At 43.0% G+C, this 18,667-nt stretch overlaps 1 protein-coding gene across 2 annotated transcripts; it reads right to left on the bottom strand.

The window, feature by feature from the left end:
- Positions 1-323: 323 nt before the first annotated feature.
- Positions 324-18,560, bottom strand: LOC144682400 (P2Y purinoceptor 8-like). 2 transcript variants are annotated; one of them, XM_078544810.1, is made up of 3 exons: positions 18,498-18,560; positions 18,327-18,389; positions 324-1,936 (listed from the first exon to the last, which is right to left on the bottom strand). In XM_078544810.1, exon 3 carries the CDS (start codon positions 1,924-1,926, stop codon positions 892-894), a length of 1,035 nt encoding a protein of 344 aa, XP_078400936.1. In that variant the 5' UTR covers positions 1,927-1,936; positions 18,327-18,389; positions 18,498-18,560; the 3' UTR covers positions 324-891. The 2 variants fall into 2 exon arrangements, with proteins under 2 accessions (XP_078400936.1, XP_078400937.1); XM_078544811.1 differs by lacking the exons at positions 18,327-18,389; positions 18,498-18,560 and adding an exon at positions 16,708-16,752.
- Between the last annotated feature and the right edge of the window lie 107 nt (positions 18,561-18,667).

The following is an 18,667-nucleotide window of genomic DNA, read 5'->3' as shown; positions in this document are numbered from 1 at the left end:
TTACAACAGCCATGTGAGGTTCTGCTTATTTAAAAAGACTTACAGTTATTTAACATTAAACATGTCTTTCAGTGATATCTAGAAGTGGTTGAATGACTTTGAGGTGCTATGACTATTGTCATGTACATGAACAAGGCATGGACATGATCCTACAAACATCAATGAAAAGAAAGACCAGTTAATCTGACTTTTTTATATGGAATTGATGAGGGTAGACCAGGACATTCCTGCTTTTCCACAAAGAGTGTTCGGGATCTTTCACATCCACTTGAACCGGCAGAGGTGGGGGCGGGGGGGAATCCTTTGCTTAACATCTGCTGAAACACAGCACAGGACCTCTGATGGTACAGCTCTCCTTGATGATGTACTCACACCCTAGAATGGGACAAAGCCTTCAGAATCAGAGGTACCAAACTAGCCAAGTTAATACCTGCACCAGCCAATACAAGAAGTTAATGTTAGTTTCTCTTTGGTGCTTTACCAATGTTCAGAACATGTGAGCCTATTCTTTGCCCAGGTATCCATTCTACATGTATGAACTTGGATAGTAAACGTTGGCAGATTATTCTTCATGGAGCCCAGGTCCAAATTTAATCCTATCCACACAGTAGAGGGTAGTGGAGAGCTCTCCGAGAGATGCCACTGAACAAAGAGCCAGGAATAAAAATCCTACCTGACCTTTCCCTCCTTTATCCTTGAAGCCGAATACAGTTATAGTGCAATGGATGGAACATCTCAATCGAGATGAACCAACTGAATATTGACCTAGTCTTCATGCCCCATGCCATTACAGGTGGGTTTGACCTATAGGTCATCAGGGAGATCTTTGGGTTTTTTGGGGAGGGTTTTCCTGAATGTTGTATTTGGCCGCGTATATCGCCAATCTTTTTACTAACTCCGAAAGGAGACCGCTTTTGTCTGAATCTCTGTTGTGCTCCTTTGAACATATGCCTGCCTCTGACCCAAAAAACGGTGAAAAAGTTTTTGGAATTCCGTTGAAGCAAAACAGAAAACAAATGGGTTGAGACAACTGTTCAAACAGCTTAGCGACAAGGTCAACTTGTATGCTGTGTAGCACCCTGTGTTGTACCGGATTCTCCGTATAATGTGAATTAAGAGAGTGATGTTGTTGGGTGCAAAGCATGTAACAAAAACCAAGAGCACGATAGCGGCTAAATAAACAGCTCTTCTTTTTCGCTCACTGTGTGCCACCTGAGAAGCTTGGGACAGCTTTAGTATTACTAGCGTGTAACATATGACAGTAATAGTAAATGGGATCAGGAAGAGGAGCACAAATAGGGTGAAGAGGAACAATCCCCATGTTTTCATGTTGGGAAGCATGTCTCTTTTAAGAACATCAAAGCAAGTCGTAATGTTGAGCTGCTTAACTTCAAACGTTAAATCACTGTATTCCAAGGGTAATAAAACAATTATTAAAATCGTCCATATCCCAAAACAGACAATCATAGCGTGCCACTTTTTCCGCCCTTTTGAGTACTGCATTGGGTACACCACCCCAACATAGCGCTCAATGCTGATGCAAGTCATTGTCAAAATGGAGCAATACATGTTGGCATAAAACAAGGTGGTAAGGAATGTACAGAGATTCTTGCCAAAGATCCAGTCACTGTGATTCAAGTGGTATGCAATCTGAAAGGGGAGAAAAAAGGCAAGCAAGATGTCAGTGATGGTCAGGTTGATCATGAAGATGACTAAAGGAGTCTTTGGGCGTGTGTGGAAGCAAAGCAGCCAGAGGGAGATGCCATTGCCAGGCAGACTGATGAGGATGACTGCTAAGTAAATGGCGGGAAGGGCGATTCCGATCACATTGCTGGTCAGCATCTCCAGGGTCTCATTGTCCAAGCTTGTTGTGTTGGTTTTCATGTTGACGTCACCATGTGTCTCACTGGCCACTTGAAGAATCATAATGGGCTATCTTTGAAATGGAGTGAGTAAAAGGTGAGTGAGTTTTACTAAGAAACTGAATACAAAGTTAACTGCACTTACAACCAACAGTTATGTTCAATAAAAAACATGTGCATCAATAGGTCAAGTCCAGTTGCTAAGGTGCTGATTGATAGATTTGTTCCTACAAACAGACTAACCTTCAGTAACTAGTCCAAATCACCATTCTTCAGTATAAGTCTAAGGAGTTGTCAGGATGTTGGGTGGTATCATAACCAAATTGTATGGTTGCTTAACATTTGCACGTGCGCTTTTCTATAGGAGAACCAGGGGCCTATGAGGAGGAATTGAATCTTTTGCAAGTGGACCTAGATCAGGTCACCATTGGGATGTTGAAGATTGCACCAAGGGTGCAATCTTCAACATCCCAATGGTGACCTGATCTAGGTCCACTTAATCCAGTGTAGAACAGGGGTCAGAGCTGGGACTTGCCCAGTCTACATGTCTGAGTTGCACAGAGGGTAATGTGCCCGCTAATGGAGAATTGGGTAAGTTGCCTAGTAAATTAATTTTAATGATCCTACCATTTTTTTAAACCAATTTCTCATATAAACTTACAAAATTCTCATTGCTTATGCTTAGCCCTTGATGTTTTATAATTTATTTCTCTCTCTTTTTAGCACTCCTGTCTGCCCTCCATAAGCTTGAGACAATCCAAAACTCTGCTGCCCGTGATGTAACTTATATCAGGTTCCGTTCACCTCTCACCCCTGTGATTGTTGACCTGCGCTGGCTCCTGGTGAAGCAGCACCTCAGTTTTAAAATTTCTACCCTTGTTTTCAATCCCTCTCTATTTCTGTAACCTCCTCCAGCCCTACAACCCTCTGTGATATCTAAGCTCCTCTAATTCTGGCCTCTTCAGCATCCCCAATTTTAATTGTCGCACCATTGCCATTTGTCTTCAGCTCCTGAGCCCTAGGCTGGAATTTTCTGGCCCCATCGCGGCTGGGATCCACCATGGGCGAGGCGGCGCCTCAGCCAGAAGCCCATTGACTTGCGGCGGGACCGGAAGATCCCGGCGGCGGGCGGGTGCAGAAAATCCCATCCCTAAGCTCTAGAATGCCCTTGCTAAGCCTCTTCAACTTTATACCCCTCTTCTTTTACGATGTCCCTTAAAAGATACCTCTTTGACTAAGCATTCACCCATCTGCCCTAATATTGTCTTACGTGGCTCAGGAGCTTTCCTGTGAAGCTCTTTGGGAAGTTTCATTACATTAAAGTGCTATATAATTAGAAGTTGTTGCCACTCTGGGACATGCGTCATACTCCTGATCAAAGGTAGAAAGCAGCTGACCTACCCTGGTGCCTCTTGCTATTCACACTTCTAAACTAGTAACTAGGACATGCACACGAGTATCTCAAGGTGACTGCTTGACACTCCAATTCCTGTTATCACTCTAGATGGTACCAAATTGAATGACAGCATCAAGGGATGCCATCAGAAAAGGAAATTATGACGAAAATATTTAAATAAATGCAAAACACTGCAGATTCTGGAAACCGGAAATAAGAACAGAAAATGCTAGAAAAACTCAACAGGTCTTGCAGCATCCATGGAGATAGAAACGGAGTTAATGTTTTGAGTGCTTATGAGCCTTCTGCAGATGAAGAGTCATACGGACTTGAAGAGGAGAATTTTCACGTCGGCGTGCGGGGGTGGGCCCGGCACCCCGACGCATAAAATGACGCGTGGTGACGTTGGGCGGGCTTCCCGAAGTCACTGCGCGTCATTCAGATCTTTCATTTGGTGGGTGCACCAGCCGAACTGTCAAAGGCCTGTTAATGTCATTAATAAACCAATTGAAGTAATTATCAACGCTGCCTGTCCAACCTTTAGGTTGGCGGGCAGGCGAAGAGTCCAGGCGGCCTTACTGTTTTTTAGGAAACCTCATCCACGGGCGGGATGAGGTTTCCTGGAGGGTTTATTAAATAAATAATTTTTTTTTCACAATTCATAAACATGCCCCAGCTCATGTGACACTGTCGCATGAGGAGGCATGTCCAAATCATTTTTATCTGTCTTTATTAAAAGCTTTCAATCTGAACTTAATCTCCCTGAGGCAGCTCCGTGCCTCCGAAGGAGTGCAGGCCCCGACACTCCCTCCTCCCCCCACCCGCACAGGTAGCACTGAGCGCCACCAGGCGTGCTGGGCCTTAATTGGCCCGCCCACGTAAAATGGCAGTGTGCAGTCGATCACGGGCGGCAATCGGCTCCACGCCCGCCTGCGCCCGCTCCAACCAGCTCTAGAATTCCCTTGCTAAGCCTCTTCAACTTTATACCCCTCTTTCTTCTTTTACGATGTCCCTTAAAAGCTACCTCTTTAACTAAGCATTCAACCATCTGCCCTAATATTGTCTTGTGCGGCTCAGGAGCTTTCCTGCGAAGCTCTTTGGGAAGTTTTATTACATTGAAGCGCTGTATAATTAGAAGCCGTTGCCACTCTGGGACATGCGTCATACTCCTGATCAAAGGTGGAAAGCAGCAGAAAATTCTGCCCGAAGCGCTAACTCTGTTTTTCTCTCCGTGGATGCTGCCAGACCTGCTGAGTTTTTCCAGCATTTTCTGTTTTTATCTATGAAAATATTTAACTACGTTTTATTCAAGATGCCAAGATTAAAAGCAAAAGAGCAATAATAAGAACAGGGCTAAGCCATTCCGACCCTCGAATCTATTCTGCCCTTCAGTGAGATCATGATGGTCGTGCTTACATTAGGCTGTCTTGTGAAATAATGATGGAAATGTTTTGTACATTTCCCTTCCTTTTTAAAGACTAAGTTCCTCACAGTTAGAAGCTGTTGTTTTATTGGGAATGACTTTCCTAAGGCAGATTTTACCAACGTTCCTACAGGTATAACTGATGGCGATGCCAGCGTGAGGCTCTCCGTCATTGTTGAAATCTGTTCTACTGAATGGCACACTGCATTCGACAGCAGATTCAAGTGACGGCAGAACAGGGACACATATAGGTTTACTTTCTTTGGAATACACCTATTTTGGCTCCTCAGTAGATACATTTCCCGCGCTATTTAAATTCAGTTGGTTAAAATCTCTTTTGTTTTACTCCCATTGGTGTTCAAATTTCATTACCTCTACCAAGTCATGGCAATGGCAAACACAGCTGTGCACAATGACACAAATACATAAGCAGACAATGTCAGCATGATGCCTGGGGTTTGGATCAGACTGACTTGGCAATATAACTTTGCATCCTGTCTGCTTTAATGATTGTTTCCTGGTATGGTAAGTGATCAGTCATCTAACAACCCTAGCGGATGAGAGATAAAAACTAAAAGCTAAAAGCTACTGCGGATGCTGGAAATCCAAAACAAAAACAGAATTACCTGGAAAAACTCAGCAGGTCTGGCAGCATCGGTGGAGAAGAAATCAGTTAACGTTTCGAGTCTTCATGACCCTTCGGCAGAACTGAAGCATAGTTAGGAGAAAGGCGAAATATAATCCTGTCGGAGCAGGGCAGAAGAGTCAGGCGGAAAGCTGGTTTAAGGTGGGGGGGGCGGGGTGAGAGAGAAGTTGACGGTGTGGTGATTGTGGAGATAAGCAAGCAGTGATAGGAGCAGATAATCAAAAGATGTCACAGACTAAAGGATCAAAGAGGTGTTGAAGGCGGTGATATTGTCTAAGAAAAGTGCTAATTAAGAATGGAAGACAGGATACTCAAGGTACAGCTCTAGTGGGGGTGGGGTGGAAAGACTAACAAAGTTTTAGTTTTAGATTTAAAAATAATGGAAATAGGTGGGAAAAGAAGAATCTATATAAATTATTGAAAAAAAAGGGAGGGGGGAGAAACGGGGTGGGGATGGGGGGAGGGGGAGTTTAAGATCTAAAGTTGTTGAATTCAATATTCAGCCCGGAAGGCTGTAAAGTACCTAGTCGGAAGATGAGGTGCTGCTCCTCCAGTTTGCGTTGGGCTTCACTGGAACAATGCAGCAAGCCAAGGACAGACATGTGGGCAAGAGAACAGGGTGGAGTGTTAAAATGGAAAGCGACAGGGAGGTTTGGGTCTTTCTTGCGGACAGACCGCAGGTGTTCTGCAAAGCGGTTGCCCAGTTTGCGTTTGGTCTCTCCAATGTAGAGGAGACTGCATTGGGAGCAACGAATGCAGTAGACTAAGTTAGGTGAAATGCAATTGAAATGCTGCTTCACTTGAAAGGAGTGTTTGGGCCCTTGGACGGTGAGGAGAGAGGAAGTGAAGGGGCAGGTGTTGCATCTTCTGCGTGGGCATGGGGAGGTGCCATAGGTGGGGGTTGAGGAGTAGGGGGTGATGGAGGAGTGGACCAGGGTGTCCCGGAGGGAACGATCCCTATGGAATACCGCCAGGGGGGGTGAAGGGAAGATGTGTTTGGTGGTGGCATCATGCTGGAGTTGGCGGAAATGGGGGAGGATGATCCTTTGAATGCGGAGGCTGGTGGGGTGATAAGTGAGGACAAGGGGGACCCTATCATGTTTCTGAGAAGGAGGAGAAGGCGTGAGGGCGGATGCGCGAGATATGGGCCGGACACGGTTGAGGGCCCTGTCAACGACCGTGGATGGAAAACCTCGGTTAAGGAAGAAGGAGGACATGTCAGAGAAGCTGTTTTTGAAGGTAGCGTCATCAGAACAGATGCGACGGAGGCGAAGGAACTGAGAGAATGGGATGGAGTCCTTACAGGAAGCGGGGTGTGAGGAGCTGTAGTCGAGGCAGCTGTGGGAGTCGGTAGGCTTGTAATGGATATTGGTGGACAGTCTATCATCAGAAATTGAGACAGAGAGGTCAAGGAAGGGAAGAGAAGTGTCAGAGATGGACCATGTGAAAATGATGGAGGGGTGGAGATTGGAAGCAAAATTAATAAATTTTTCCAGGTCCCGGGGTGGGGAATGCCCTCTCTGAAGAAGTATGGTTCTGTTCAACAACTTTAGATCTTAAACTCCCCCTCCCCCCATCCCCACCCTGTTTCTCCCCCCTCCCTTTTTTTTCAATAATTTATATAGATTCTTCTTTTCCCACCTATTTCCATTATTTTTAAATCTAAAACTAAAACTTTGTTAGTCTTTCCACCCCACCCCCACTAGAGCTGTACCTTGAGTGTCCTGTCTTCCATTCTTAATTAGCACTTTTCTTAGACAAATATCACCACCTTCAACACCTCTTTGATCCTTTAGTCTGTGACATCTTTTGATTATCTGCTCCTATCACTGCTTGCTTATCTCCACAATCACCACACCGTCAACTTCTCTCTCCCCCCCCGCCCCCCCACCTTAAGCCAGCTTTCCGCCTGTCTCTTCTGCCCTGCTCCAACAGGATTATATTTCGCCTTTCTCCTAACTATGCTTCAGTTCTGCCGAAGGGTCATGAAGACTCGAAACGTTAACTGATTTCTTCTCCACCGATGCTGCCAGACCTGCTGAGTTTTTCCAGGTAATTCTGTTTTCTAGCGGATGAGAGGTTCATCTCCTTTTGGTTTTCTGATCAATACCAAGGATTTTGTGTTGGCTGCGAGAGATTATTATTTTTTGTAAAGCACATGGATAGCTTTAAATGTCACTGGCCTCCGACAAACAACAGCTGCAATTTAATTCACTTTGTCACACAAAGGAACTACAAGCAAAAAAAAGGGAACCAGCTCGCCAATTAAAAATGACATAGAAGTACAGGGGAGTGGGACTTATTGGTAGATCTTTCAGGAAGCTGGTGCAGGCTAGACAGACCCTTGGGCGCTGTATGATGCCATGAATCTATGACAGAGGTGGCTTTGGAATCTTACTTACATTGTTTTTAAGTGTGGGCCAGGACCATTTGCAGGCACTGCCTGTGATGGTATCCCAGTACCGCCCGCAAATGTTGGGCCAAATGCAGGTAAACTAGAAAGTGGGAGGGAAGGGAAGGGTAAAACTCCAAGAAGTATGACTAATAGTAAACAAAGCAGCAGGTTAGTGTGTTGGGTGGGGGGGGATTCAACTTCATGGAAAATTATGAAAAAACTGAAAAGAAAGGAGAGCCCAGGAGAGGCTATTAAAGTATCCAGAACACAAAATAGGACAGAGTGTTTGGAAATGGCTAGGAATCTAACTTCAAGCACATCAGATAAAGGGACGATAATGAGAAAGGGGACGGGAAATACAGGACTGAAGGTGTTGTATCTGAATGCACGCAGTATACGAAATAAGGTAAATGAGCTTGTGGCGCAGATTGAAATTGGCAGGTATGATGTGGTGGGCATTACGGAGACATGGCTGCAAGGGGATCAGGACTGGGAGCTAAATATCCAAGGATATACATCCTATCGAACAGATAGGCAGGTTGGCAGAGGGAGTGGGGTTGCTTTGTTAGTAAGAAATGAGGAGCTGGCCAGAATTGACTGGGAGATGAGCCTAGCAGGAAAGACAGTGGAACAGCAAATGGCAGGAGTTTCTGGGAGTAATTTGGGAGACACAGCAAAAAGTCATCCCTAGGAAGAAGCATACTAAAGGGAGGACGTCTAGTTGAGTTCCGCAGGGGTCAGTGTTGGGACCACAACTTTTCACTTTATACATTAATGATCTAGATGAAGGAACTGAGGGCATTCTGGCTAAGTTTGCAGATGATTCAAAGATATGTGGAGGGACAGGTAGTATTGAGGAGGCGGGAAGGCTGCAGAAGGATTTGAACAGGTTAGGAGAATGGACAAAGAAGTGGCAGATGGAATACAACGTGGGGAAGTGTGAGGTCATGCACTTTGGTAGGAAGAATAGAGGCATAGACTATTTTCTAAATGGGGAGAGAATTCAGAAATCTGGAGTGCAAAGTGACTTTGGAGTCCTAGTCCAGGATTCTCTTAAGGTTAACTTGCAGGTTGAGTCGGTAGTTAGGAAGGCAAATGCAATGTTGGCATTTATTTCGAGATGACTAGAATATAAAAGCAGGGATGTGCTGCTGAGGCTTTATAAGGCTCTGGTCAGACCACATTTAGAATATTGTGAGCAATTTTGGGCCCCGTATCTCAGGAAGGATGTTTTGGCCCTGGAGAGGGTCCAGAGGAGGTTCACGAGCACGATCCCAGGAATGAAAGGCTTAACATATGAGGAACGTTTGAGGACTCTAGGTCTATACTCGATGGAGTTTAGAAGGATGAAGGGGCATCTGATTGAAACTTACAGAATACTGAAAGGCCTGGATAGAGTGGACGTGGGGAAGATGTTTCCATTAGTAGGAGAGACTAGGACCCGAGGGCACAGCCTCAGCATAAAGGAAAGACCTTTTAGAACAGAGATGAGGAGAAACTTCTTTAGCCAGAGAGTGGTGACTCTATGGAATTCATCACCACAGAAGGCTGTGGAGGCCAGGTCATTGAGTGTATTTAAGACAGAGATAGATAGGTTCTTGATTGGTAAGGGGATCAAAGGTTATGGGGAGAAGGCGGGAGAATGGGGTTGAGAAACTTATCAGCCATGATTGATTGACGGAGCAGACTCGATGGGCCGAATGGCATAATTTCTGCTCCTATGTCTTATAGTCTTATGGTAAATGGGGTTAGGTAGGTAGGTTAGGTGTTTCTCACGTGTCGGTGCAGACTCGATGGGCTGAAGGGCCTCTTCTGCATTGTATGATTCTGTGATTCTGTGACTCTGTGATCTTCCCAGAGTAATAAGAGGCAGCCTCCAGGAGCCCTGTTCAATTCAGCACAGTGTGCACAGGCAAGCAGGCCAATCAGAGCACCAGAAGCAGTGTGCAGCCGGTCACCCTACCAGGAGATGTGGGCTCAGTGGTGTAAGTGGGTGGTGACCGGAGTGCCTCAAGATACAGCCACCTCCTGAAGACTTCCAAAATTGGTTAAAAAAAAAGTGGGGTTGGGTAGATGGCCCAACCCGCAATTTTGAGAAATTCCCCTCCCTCCCACCCCCAAAGCCTTCTCCGTGAGGCTGATAAGATTCAGCCCTGTGTTTCCACTTGTTAGTGAGTTCAGAACAGGGGAGCATACACATAAGATAGCCAGTAACAGATCAAATAAAGAATTTAGGAAGAATTTTCTGATACAGGGAAAATGCAGAAGTTGCTGCCGTGGAGTGGTCGTAGGAGATGGAACTGATGTATTTAAGGGAACGTGTGAGAGGAAGGACTAGAATACACTGGAACAGGGTGAGAAGATGTCATTAGTGTGAGAAGAAGCTCATGTGGGATATAAACAGGGGCAATGAGAAGTTGGACTGAATGGCTGGTTTCTGAGCTGCAGATGTGATATAATTTTGAGAATAACACTTTAGATCCCTGCCAATGATGGCATTAGACTATTGAAAATAGACCTGAAAGCAGTTTCATGATAACTATTAAGAGTTTTGCTCAAGTAATGGTCTGAGATTGAGCATGAGCTGCATTTAGTATGACTGTTCAAACTAGTGAAAATAAATTCTTATTCAAGTATATACCCAATTCCCTTTTGAATGTTACTATTAAATCTACATTCAGCATCTTTTTAGACAGTGCATTCCAGGCCATAACGACCCACAGAGTACACACAAAGGCACAACGTACATACATACGTACAAACGAATTAGGAGCAGGAGTAGGTCACTCGGTCCCATGAGCTTGCTCCATCATTCAATGAGATCATGGCTGATCTGATTGTAACCTCAACCCTACATTCCTGCCTACCCCGATAACCTTTCACCCCCTTGTTTATCTTGAATCTATCTAGCTCTGTCTTAAAAATATTCAAAGACTCTGCTTCCACCACCTTTACAGGAAGAGAGTTCCAAAGACTCACAACCCTCTGGGAGAAAAAAAATTCTCCTCATCTCGGTCTGAAGTAAGTGATCCCTTATTTTGAAACAGTGACCCCTGGTCTAGATTCTTCCACAAGAGGAAACATCCTCTCCACATCCACCCTGTCAAGACCCCACAGGATGTTAAATGTTTCAATTGAGTCGCCTCTTACTCTTCTAAATTCCAGTGGATACAAGCCTAACCTGTCCAACATTTCCTCATAATTAGTCTAGTAAACCTTTTCTGAACTGCTTCTAATGCATTTACATCTGTTCTTTAATTAAGGAGACCAGAACTGTACACAGTGCTCCAGATGTGGTCTCACCAGTGCCCTGTATAACTGAAGCATAATGTCCCTACTTTGTAACCAATTCCCCTCGCAATAAATGATAACATTCTATTAGCTTTCCTAATTACCTGCTGTACCTGCATACTAACCTTTTGTGATTCATGCACTAGGACAATCAGATCCCTCTGAATCTCAGAGCTCTGCAATCTCTCACCATTTAGATAATAAGCTTTTTATTCTTCCTGCCGAAATGAATGATTTTACATTTGCCCACATTATACTCCATTTGCCAGACCTTTGCCCACTCACTTAACCTATCTATGTCACTTTATAGCCCCCTTACATCCTTTCCACATTTACTTTCCTACCTATCTTTGTGTCATCAGCAAATTTAGCCACCATTCCTTCGGTCCCTTTATCCAAGTCATTTATATAAATTGTAAAAAGTTGAGGACCCAGCACTAATCCCTGTGGCACATCACTTGTCACATCCTGCCAACCAGAAAAAGATCCATTTATGCCAACTCTCTGCTTTCTGTTAGCTATTAGTTGTCTTCTATCCATGTCAATTTGTTACCCCATACACCATGAGTTCATAATTTTTGCAATAACTTTTGATGTAGCTTTTTATCAAATGCTTTCCGGAAATCTAGGTATGGTACATCCACCAGTTCTCCCTTATCCACAGCACTGTGACTCCTTGAAAGGACTCCAATAAATTGGTTAAAACATGATTTCCCTTTTCCAAAACCATGTTGACTCTGCCTGATTGCCTAGACTTTTTCTAAGTGCTGGGAAGAGTACAGTTCGACACCGTCCTGGACAAAGCAGCCTGCTTGATCGGCATCCCATCCACCATCTTGAACATTCACTCCCTCTACCACTAGTGCACCATGCCTACAGTGTGCACCACCTGCAAGATGCACTGCAACAATCACCATGGTTGCAATGACAGCACCTCCTATACCCATGGCCCCTACCCTCTAGAAGGACAAGGGAAGAAGGCACATGCTAACATCTGCAAGTTCACCTTCAAGTCATACACCATCCTGACTTGTAATTACATCACCATTCTTTCATCATGAGGTCAAAATGCTGGAACTCCCTCCCTAATAGCACAGTGTTGCTGTAACTTCACCACACGGACAGCAGCAGCTCAAGGGACTTCTCATAGGCAATGATATTTTTTTTATTCGTCTCTGAGATGTGGGCATCGCTGGCTTGGCCAGCATTTATTGTCCATAATTGCCCTTGTTCAGAGAGCATTTAAGAGTCAACCACATTGATGTGGGTCTGGAGTCACATGTAGGCCAGGCCAAGTAAGGACAGCAGATTTCCTTCCCTAAAGGGCATTAGTGAACCAGATGGGTTTTTACGACAATGTGCAATTGTTTCGTGGTCACCATCAGACTTTTAATTCCATGGGCAATAAATGTTGGCCTTGCCAGCGATGCCCAGGTCCCACAAAGGAATTTTAAAAATTGAACTACAGTAATTTATACTCCTAATAGCTTTTAACAATTTATTCATCTGTATTCAATGGGCTTCATTTCTAATTCTAATTCAGACCCCAACTTGTCTACAATATTTAGCATAAAATGCAGACTGAAAGAGTGCTATTCTATAGGAGGTGTCATCTTTTAGATGAGACATTAAACCAAAAACTCCCACTACATTCTTCAAAAAACTGCATGGGATTTCTCCATGGTATCTTGAAAAATATTTACCTCCCAACCAACAGAGCAAAAATAGGTTATTTGCTTATCCTATCATCGCTGAAGGCTGGACCTTTCTGTGCACATATATAGCTGTCACATTTCCTTTTTTTCAATAGTGACTACATTTAAAAAAGAAGTACTTAATTGGCTGTAAATTCCGTTGGGATGTCCTGAGCTGATTTCGCTGTGCCCCCACCTACCTGAAAATTTAAATGGGGAACAGTGACGTCAGGAGTTCCACAGTTGGTGGAATTCAAACTCAGGTAATAAAATCTGGAATTATAAAGCTTGTCTCAGTAATGGTGACCATGAAACTATCATCAATTGTCATAAAAACCCATCTAGTTTCCTAACGTCCTTTAGGGAAGGAACTCTGCCACTCTGAAGGAGAGTCATACGGACTAGAAACGCTAACTCTGTCTTTCTCTCCACAGATGCTGTCAGGCCTGCTGAGTTTTTCCAGCAATTTTTGTTTTTGTTTCAGATTTTCAACATCCGCAGTATTTTGCTTTTATACTCTGCCATCCTTACCTGGTATGTCTTACATGTGACTCCAGAGCCACAGCAATCTGCTTGGCTCATAACTGTCCCCTGAAATAGTTTAGCAAGCCACTCAGTTCAAGGGCATTTAGGAATGGGCAACCAATGCTGGCCCTACAAGCAATGCTCAGACTCCAGGAATGCATAACAAAATGACCAAGTGCTGAAAATGCTCAGCAGGTTGGGCAGCATCTGTAGAAAGAGAAAGATTTAACGGTCCTGATATTATGGAGAGATGGAGAGGGAGCAGGAACGATTTTTAGCGGCTGAGAAGCACAAATATTAAATAAGAAAAGCTAAGGTTCTAATTCTGATCCTGGGGGAGCTTAACTGCATAAATCTTTCCAGTTGGAACAGCGTTTGTTTATCTCTACACTGCACCTTTTAGCCAGTACATACCCAAGCTACAACTGTCCCTTTGATTCTGAGTGCTTCTGTGGTTTAAAGAAGTCTGTTATGTGGCACTTTATCAAGTGTCTCTTGAAAGCCCATATCTAGAAAATACACTGCATTACCTTCACCAATCCTCGCTGCTACTTTATCAAAGAACTTAGCCACAATCCACCTTTAACAAATTCATGCTATACTGTCCCTTATTGACCTGTGCTTCAAGCGAGAAATAATTTTAGCCTTGATAATGGCCTCTGGTAGTTTTTCTTTTCTCATCACTGACATTAAACTGATTGACCAGTAGATACCAGGTTTATCCCTAACACCTTTTCAAACATCAACAATCCTCCATCATCACTCCCATATCAAAGGAGGATTGAAAGATTATGGTTACAGATTCTGTTATCTACACACTTGCTTTCCTCAGCAACCTAGGATGCATCCCATTTAGACCGGGTGGCTTATCAACTTTGAATGATGCTTAATTATTAAAAAGAATCCCTGCATTCATATAGATACTTTAAAGTACATTACAGCAAATGAGGCACTTTGGAAGCATAGTATTACACTCTCTGTAGAGATGGGTAACTTTTAAAAAGAGATCCAAACTTCCTAACTGGAAGAATGATACACCTATGACAAGATTTCCCATTTTAAATCATTTACTGTAACAAAACACTAAAAAGCACCATTGACTAAACGCTATTTTCTTTTTCTAGGTAACTTATACTTTAAACTACAAAAACAATCATTTCCCTTTTATACTTATTGCATATTGCATTCTCCACAGAATTACAGTCCTTATAGCCAACAGTTCACAGTTGCTCCCTGCTTCCAATTGGCTCCCGTATACTCATTTCACTGAGTAGTAACTTCAAATGATCATCTCAGGTGCTTTACTCAGTTTTCAAAGAGTTTATTAAATATACCACCAGTAGTAAAGCCTGTTCCAATGATTCTTCTTTCCCCTGACCATGCCAGCACTTTTGTGGAATCCTTAGAAAGCAGCAGGGTGTGTCTCTTCGGCTAGAGGCTGTTTCCCTCACATATTTGGCTAAGGTAGCTTGCAAAGCTAAGCAGCCTTTCTCGTGGCTGACTACACAAAAACTGCTGTCTGCCTGAGTTTCATTAATTTGTAGGGAAGCCTGTAACCTAATCTCAAAAAATGGCTTGCTCTGCCCCCTTCCCCATGGCAATGTGAAACACAATAACCTTACATTCAGGTAGAAATGCTAATTAGCTCTCCTTAACCCCAACTTTCTTTCATCTTAAAAGAAAATGGACAGTTTACAGCATAACTATTTACAACCCAATGCCTTCAACAGCTTGCTAGGACTTTGGGAGACTCAGAGTTTACTCATTGTAAACTCAGAGACTGCTGCCATTATCTGTCAGCATAAATACTTTGCACTCCTTCTCAGTAAAAACAACCAAAGCCTTCCTTTGATCTCTAACATTCAAACCACCCACTGTTAGGCAGACTTCAGAACAGATCACACAACCTCCCCCACAACCCACTACCTTTATTTACCCTAAATTTAAAGTTACAGTCCCAAAATACAATAGTCTTATAAAACTCATAATGGTAACAATAGGCGTTGTTGCAATGTATAATCAGCGGCCAATATTACCCTGATATTTGTGTTCAAGCTTGAACTTATGTTCACATTCTGAATGCAGAACTTTGTAACTCGGAGGCAACCGTGCTACCAACTGAGCCATGGCAGACCCTTCTTTCTATCTATTTTATCCTATTCAATGTGTCAAGTCCCCAATAGTCTTCGCAATATTTACTTCATCCTCTTTTCGTGAAGATGGATGCAAAGTAATTATTCAGTCTCTCTGCTTCCACATTTTGTCCCTATTTGATCCCAATGTTCCTTTATCATCCTTCCACTTTCTTTAAATTGATCAAAAGATTATTGGATTCCCTTTTATTTCACCTCACAATCTTTTCTCATAGTCTCTCTTTGCTCTTCTTATATTTATACATTTCCTTTAGCACCCTTTGTACTCTGCCCGGTTTTTGACTGTATTCTGTACCCTAAATTTGCCAATTTTTTTTTTCTTCTGTTTTATTTGAACCTTTATTTCCTTCATCAAGCAGATGCTCTAGCTTTGGTGTCCCATCTTTAATCCTTATGGGAACATGTTTAGTTTGTATCCAAGCACTGCCTTGCAGGTCTGCCATTGCTCATTTCTGTTTCCCCACACACTGTTTGTTTCCAGTCCAACTGTGCTAAATCTCTTTTCAAATCATTATAAGTGTCTCTCTTTCAGTTGGACATTTTCACCTTTGATCTTTCTTTCTATAACTACTTTAGGACTAATTACGTTATGCTCACAATTGTCCAGACTCTCTCGCCCTACAACACACTTCACTTGCCCTATTTCATTCCCCAGAGCGAGATCCAACATTGTTTCTTTCCTTACTTGGTTAGAAACACATGGAGTAAGAAAGTTTTCCTGTACATATTTTACAAACTCTTCACTCTCCTTGCCCTATCTATGTTTCATTTTCCAGTCTATGCTGGGCAAATTAGTCGCCGTTTCCTACTTCTCTATGATTTAATTCCCACACCTGACCATGCTTAAGCATGTTCAAGCCCATGTTACGGTTACCGTATCACAAAAACAACCCCATGTCACAAACTGTGCCTGAAGCTTATTGACTGTACTTGTAGCACAGCTCACATTGGTGCATGTGCATTCCAGCACCATGCTACAACTTGTCTGTCCTTTTTCCATTCACCGAATTCCTGTTCCTTCTATACTAATCTTTATTCTGTTGCTGTTTGTCTTCCTAGCTTGATAGACTGGGTAAGCAACACCTCATCCCTGTTTTCAAATCCCTCCAGGACTTTACCCTTCTTTATCTTTCTCACCTCCCTCAGCCCTACAATTTCATCCCCACCTCCAATTCTGGCCTCACACGCATCCTTGATTTTCATCACCCCCTTCTTTGCTAACTGTGCTTCCAGCTGGCTTGACCCTGAGCTCTGGAATTCCTTCCTTAACACTCTTTGCCCCTCATTTCCTCTCCTCCTTTCAGATGCTCCTTAAAACCTACCTCTTTGATTAAGCTTTTGGTCATGTGTCCTAGTCTCTTCCTGTGCGGCTCGGATTAGTTTGATAAGACACCTATCGGGGAGAGGGGGCCGTTAAAATAGTTTACCACATTAAAGGCACTTCATAAATGCAAGTTCTAGTTGTTGTCGATAATAGAATTACATCAAATTCTACAGTGCAGCAACAGGTCGTGTGACCCAACAGATATTTGTTGAAATTTGTGTGTCATACGAACTTCCTCCCACCTTATGTCATCTCATCCTACCAACACGCCATCCTATCCCTATCAGTCTCATGTACATACCTCACTTTCCCTTGAATATATCTACACTAATCGCCTCAACCACCCTACCTGCTCGTGAGTGCCACATTCTGCCAGCCTTTGAGTGAAGACGGTTCTCCTGAGTTTCTTACGGCATTTATTAGTAACTGTCTCATATTAATGGATATTAATAGAATGTTTCATATCAGTTTTAAATATAATTAAGCTTTAAAGCTTTGGACCCCGAGCAAGTAGAAATATTTTCTCCATGTCTACCTTACCAAGATCCTTCATAATTTTAAACGCCTTTATCAGGTTGCTTCGCAATCTTCTCTTATCGAAAGAAATGAGCGCCAGCCTGTCAATCTTTCCTAAAAATTATATCCCCTTCATTCTGGCATCATTTTTGTTAATCTTTATAGCACTTTCTCCAATGCCCCCTACAGCCCTTTTGTAATGCAGAGAGCAGCACTTTGCGCAAAACTGGAAGTTAGATCAAAGTAAGATATACAGCTACCTGGAAATATTCAAACAAAATATATTCTAATCCATTATAGGTTCATAGAAAAGCAAAATATTGCTGATGCTCTGATTCTGGAAATCAGGTGAAAAGTTACAGATGTGAAATTTGAGCTCTGCTTCCCTCTCCACAGATGTTGCCTGACACGCTGAGTGTTTCCAGCTTTCCTGTTTTTTTATGTCACAGAATCGTAGAATGGTTACAGCACAGGAGGAGGCTATTCGGCCTGCTGAACTCGTGCCGGCACTTTGCAAGAGCAATTTAGCCAGTCCCACTTCCCTGACATTTCCCTGTAGCCTGACAATATTTCCCCCCCCCGCCCCCCCCCAGGAGCTTATCCGATTAGCTTTTGAAAGCCACGATTGAAACTACCTCCCTCAGGCAGTGAAAGTGCTTCCTGTGCCTGAACGGCCTGACACTCATATTGGGATTGAACTTCATGTACTGCATTCCCACACAGGAAATAATTTCACTCCATCGAGCCAATCAATTCCTTTAATCATTTTAAACATCTCAATTAAATAACCCCTTAATCTTCTATACTTGAGAGAATAAGCTAGTCTATGTAACCTCCGTCTATATAATTTAACTCATTAAGCTCCAGTCTCCTTGTTCACTGTGGGTGATCTGTTATAGACTATCATTTACATGCTTTTCCATTCTTTGCGGGTACTTATCACTCAAGTTCACAGTGAACTGTTCGTTGTAAAAATATGGTCTGAATCCCATCAAGCTGTCATCAAATTATGAATCACCTTTTGATTTAATGGACCTTCCACAGAACAAATTAGGCAGTTACAAACGATTTGTAATTTAAAAAAAAATAAAATTTTAATACCTTTCTATTTGTCCTTGTGCATCTCTGGCTGCTGTTGTTAATTCTTTCGCACAGGATTTAACTCTAAGAAATGTTGGAAAGAGTCCAGTCAGTTCCCAGATAAACTTAAAAGGTGAGTAATTATTAAAACCATGCATTTCGTGAGTATAGAAGAATCACTTTGCTGCTTACCTGAAGAGGCAGTTTGCTGATTACATCTACTGTTTGGAACAAGGAAAATACAAGACGGAGCAGAAAAACCACAGGAAATGACAATGCAAGCCACACAACTGTCCTCATTGTGAAGCCAGTGTACAATGAGCCAGCCAACTGTAGCCCATTGCAGAGCAGTCAGCATTTAA

The sequence above is a fragment of the Cetorhinus maximus genome, chromosome 7 (genome assembly GCF_964194155.1).
Source record: "Cetorhinus maximus chromosome 7, sCetMax3.hap1.1, whole genome shotgun sequence".
NCBI lineage: Eukaryota > Metazoa > Chordata > Chondrichthyes > Lamniformes > Cetorhinidae > Cetorhinus > Cetorhinus maximus.
The sequence above is the reverse complement of the archived record's forward strand: the minus strand, read 5'-3'. Positions and strand labels throughout refer to the sequence as shown.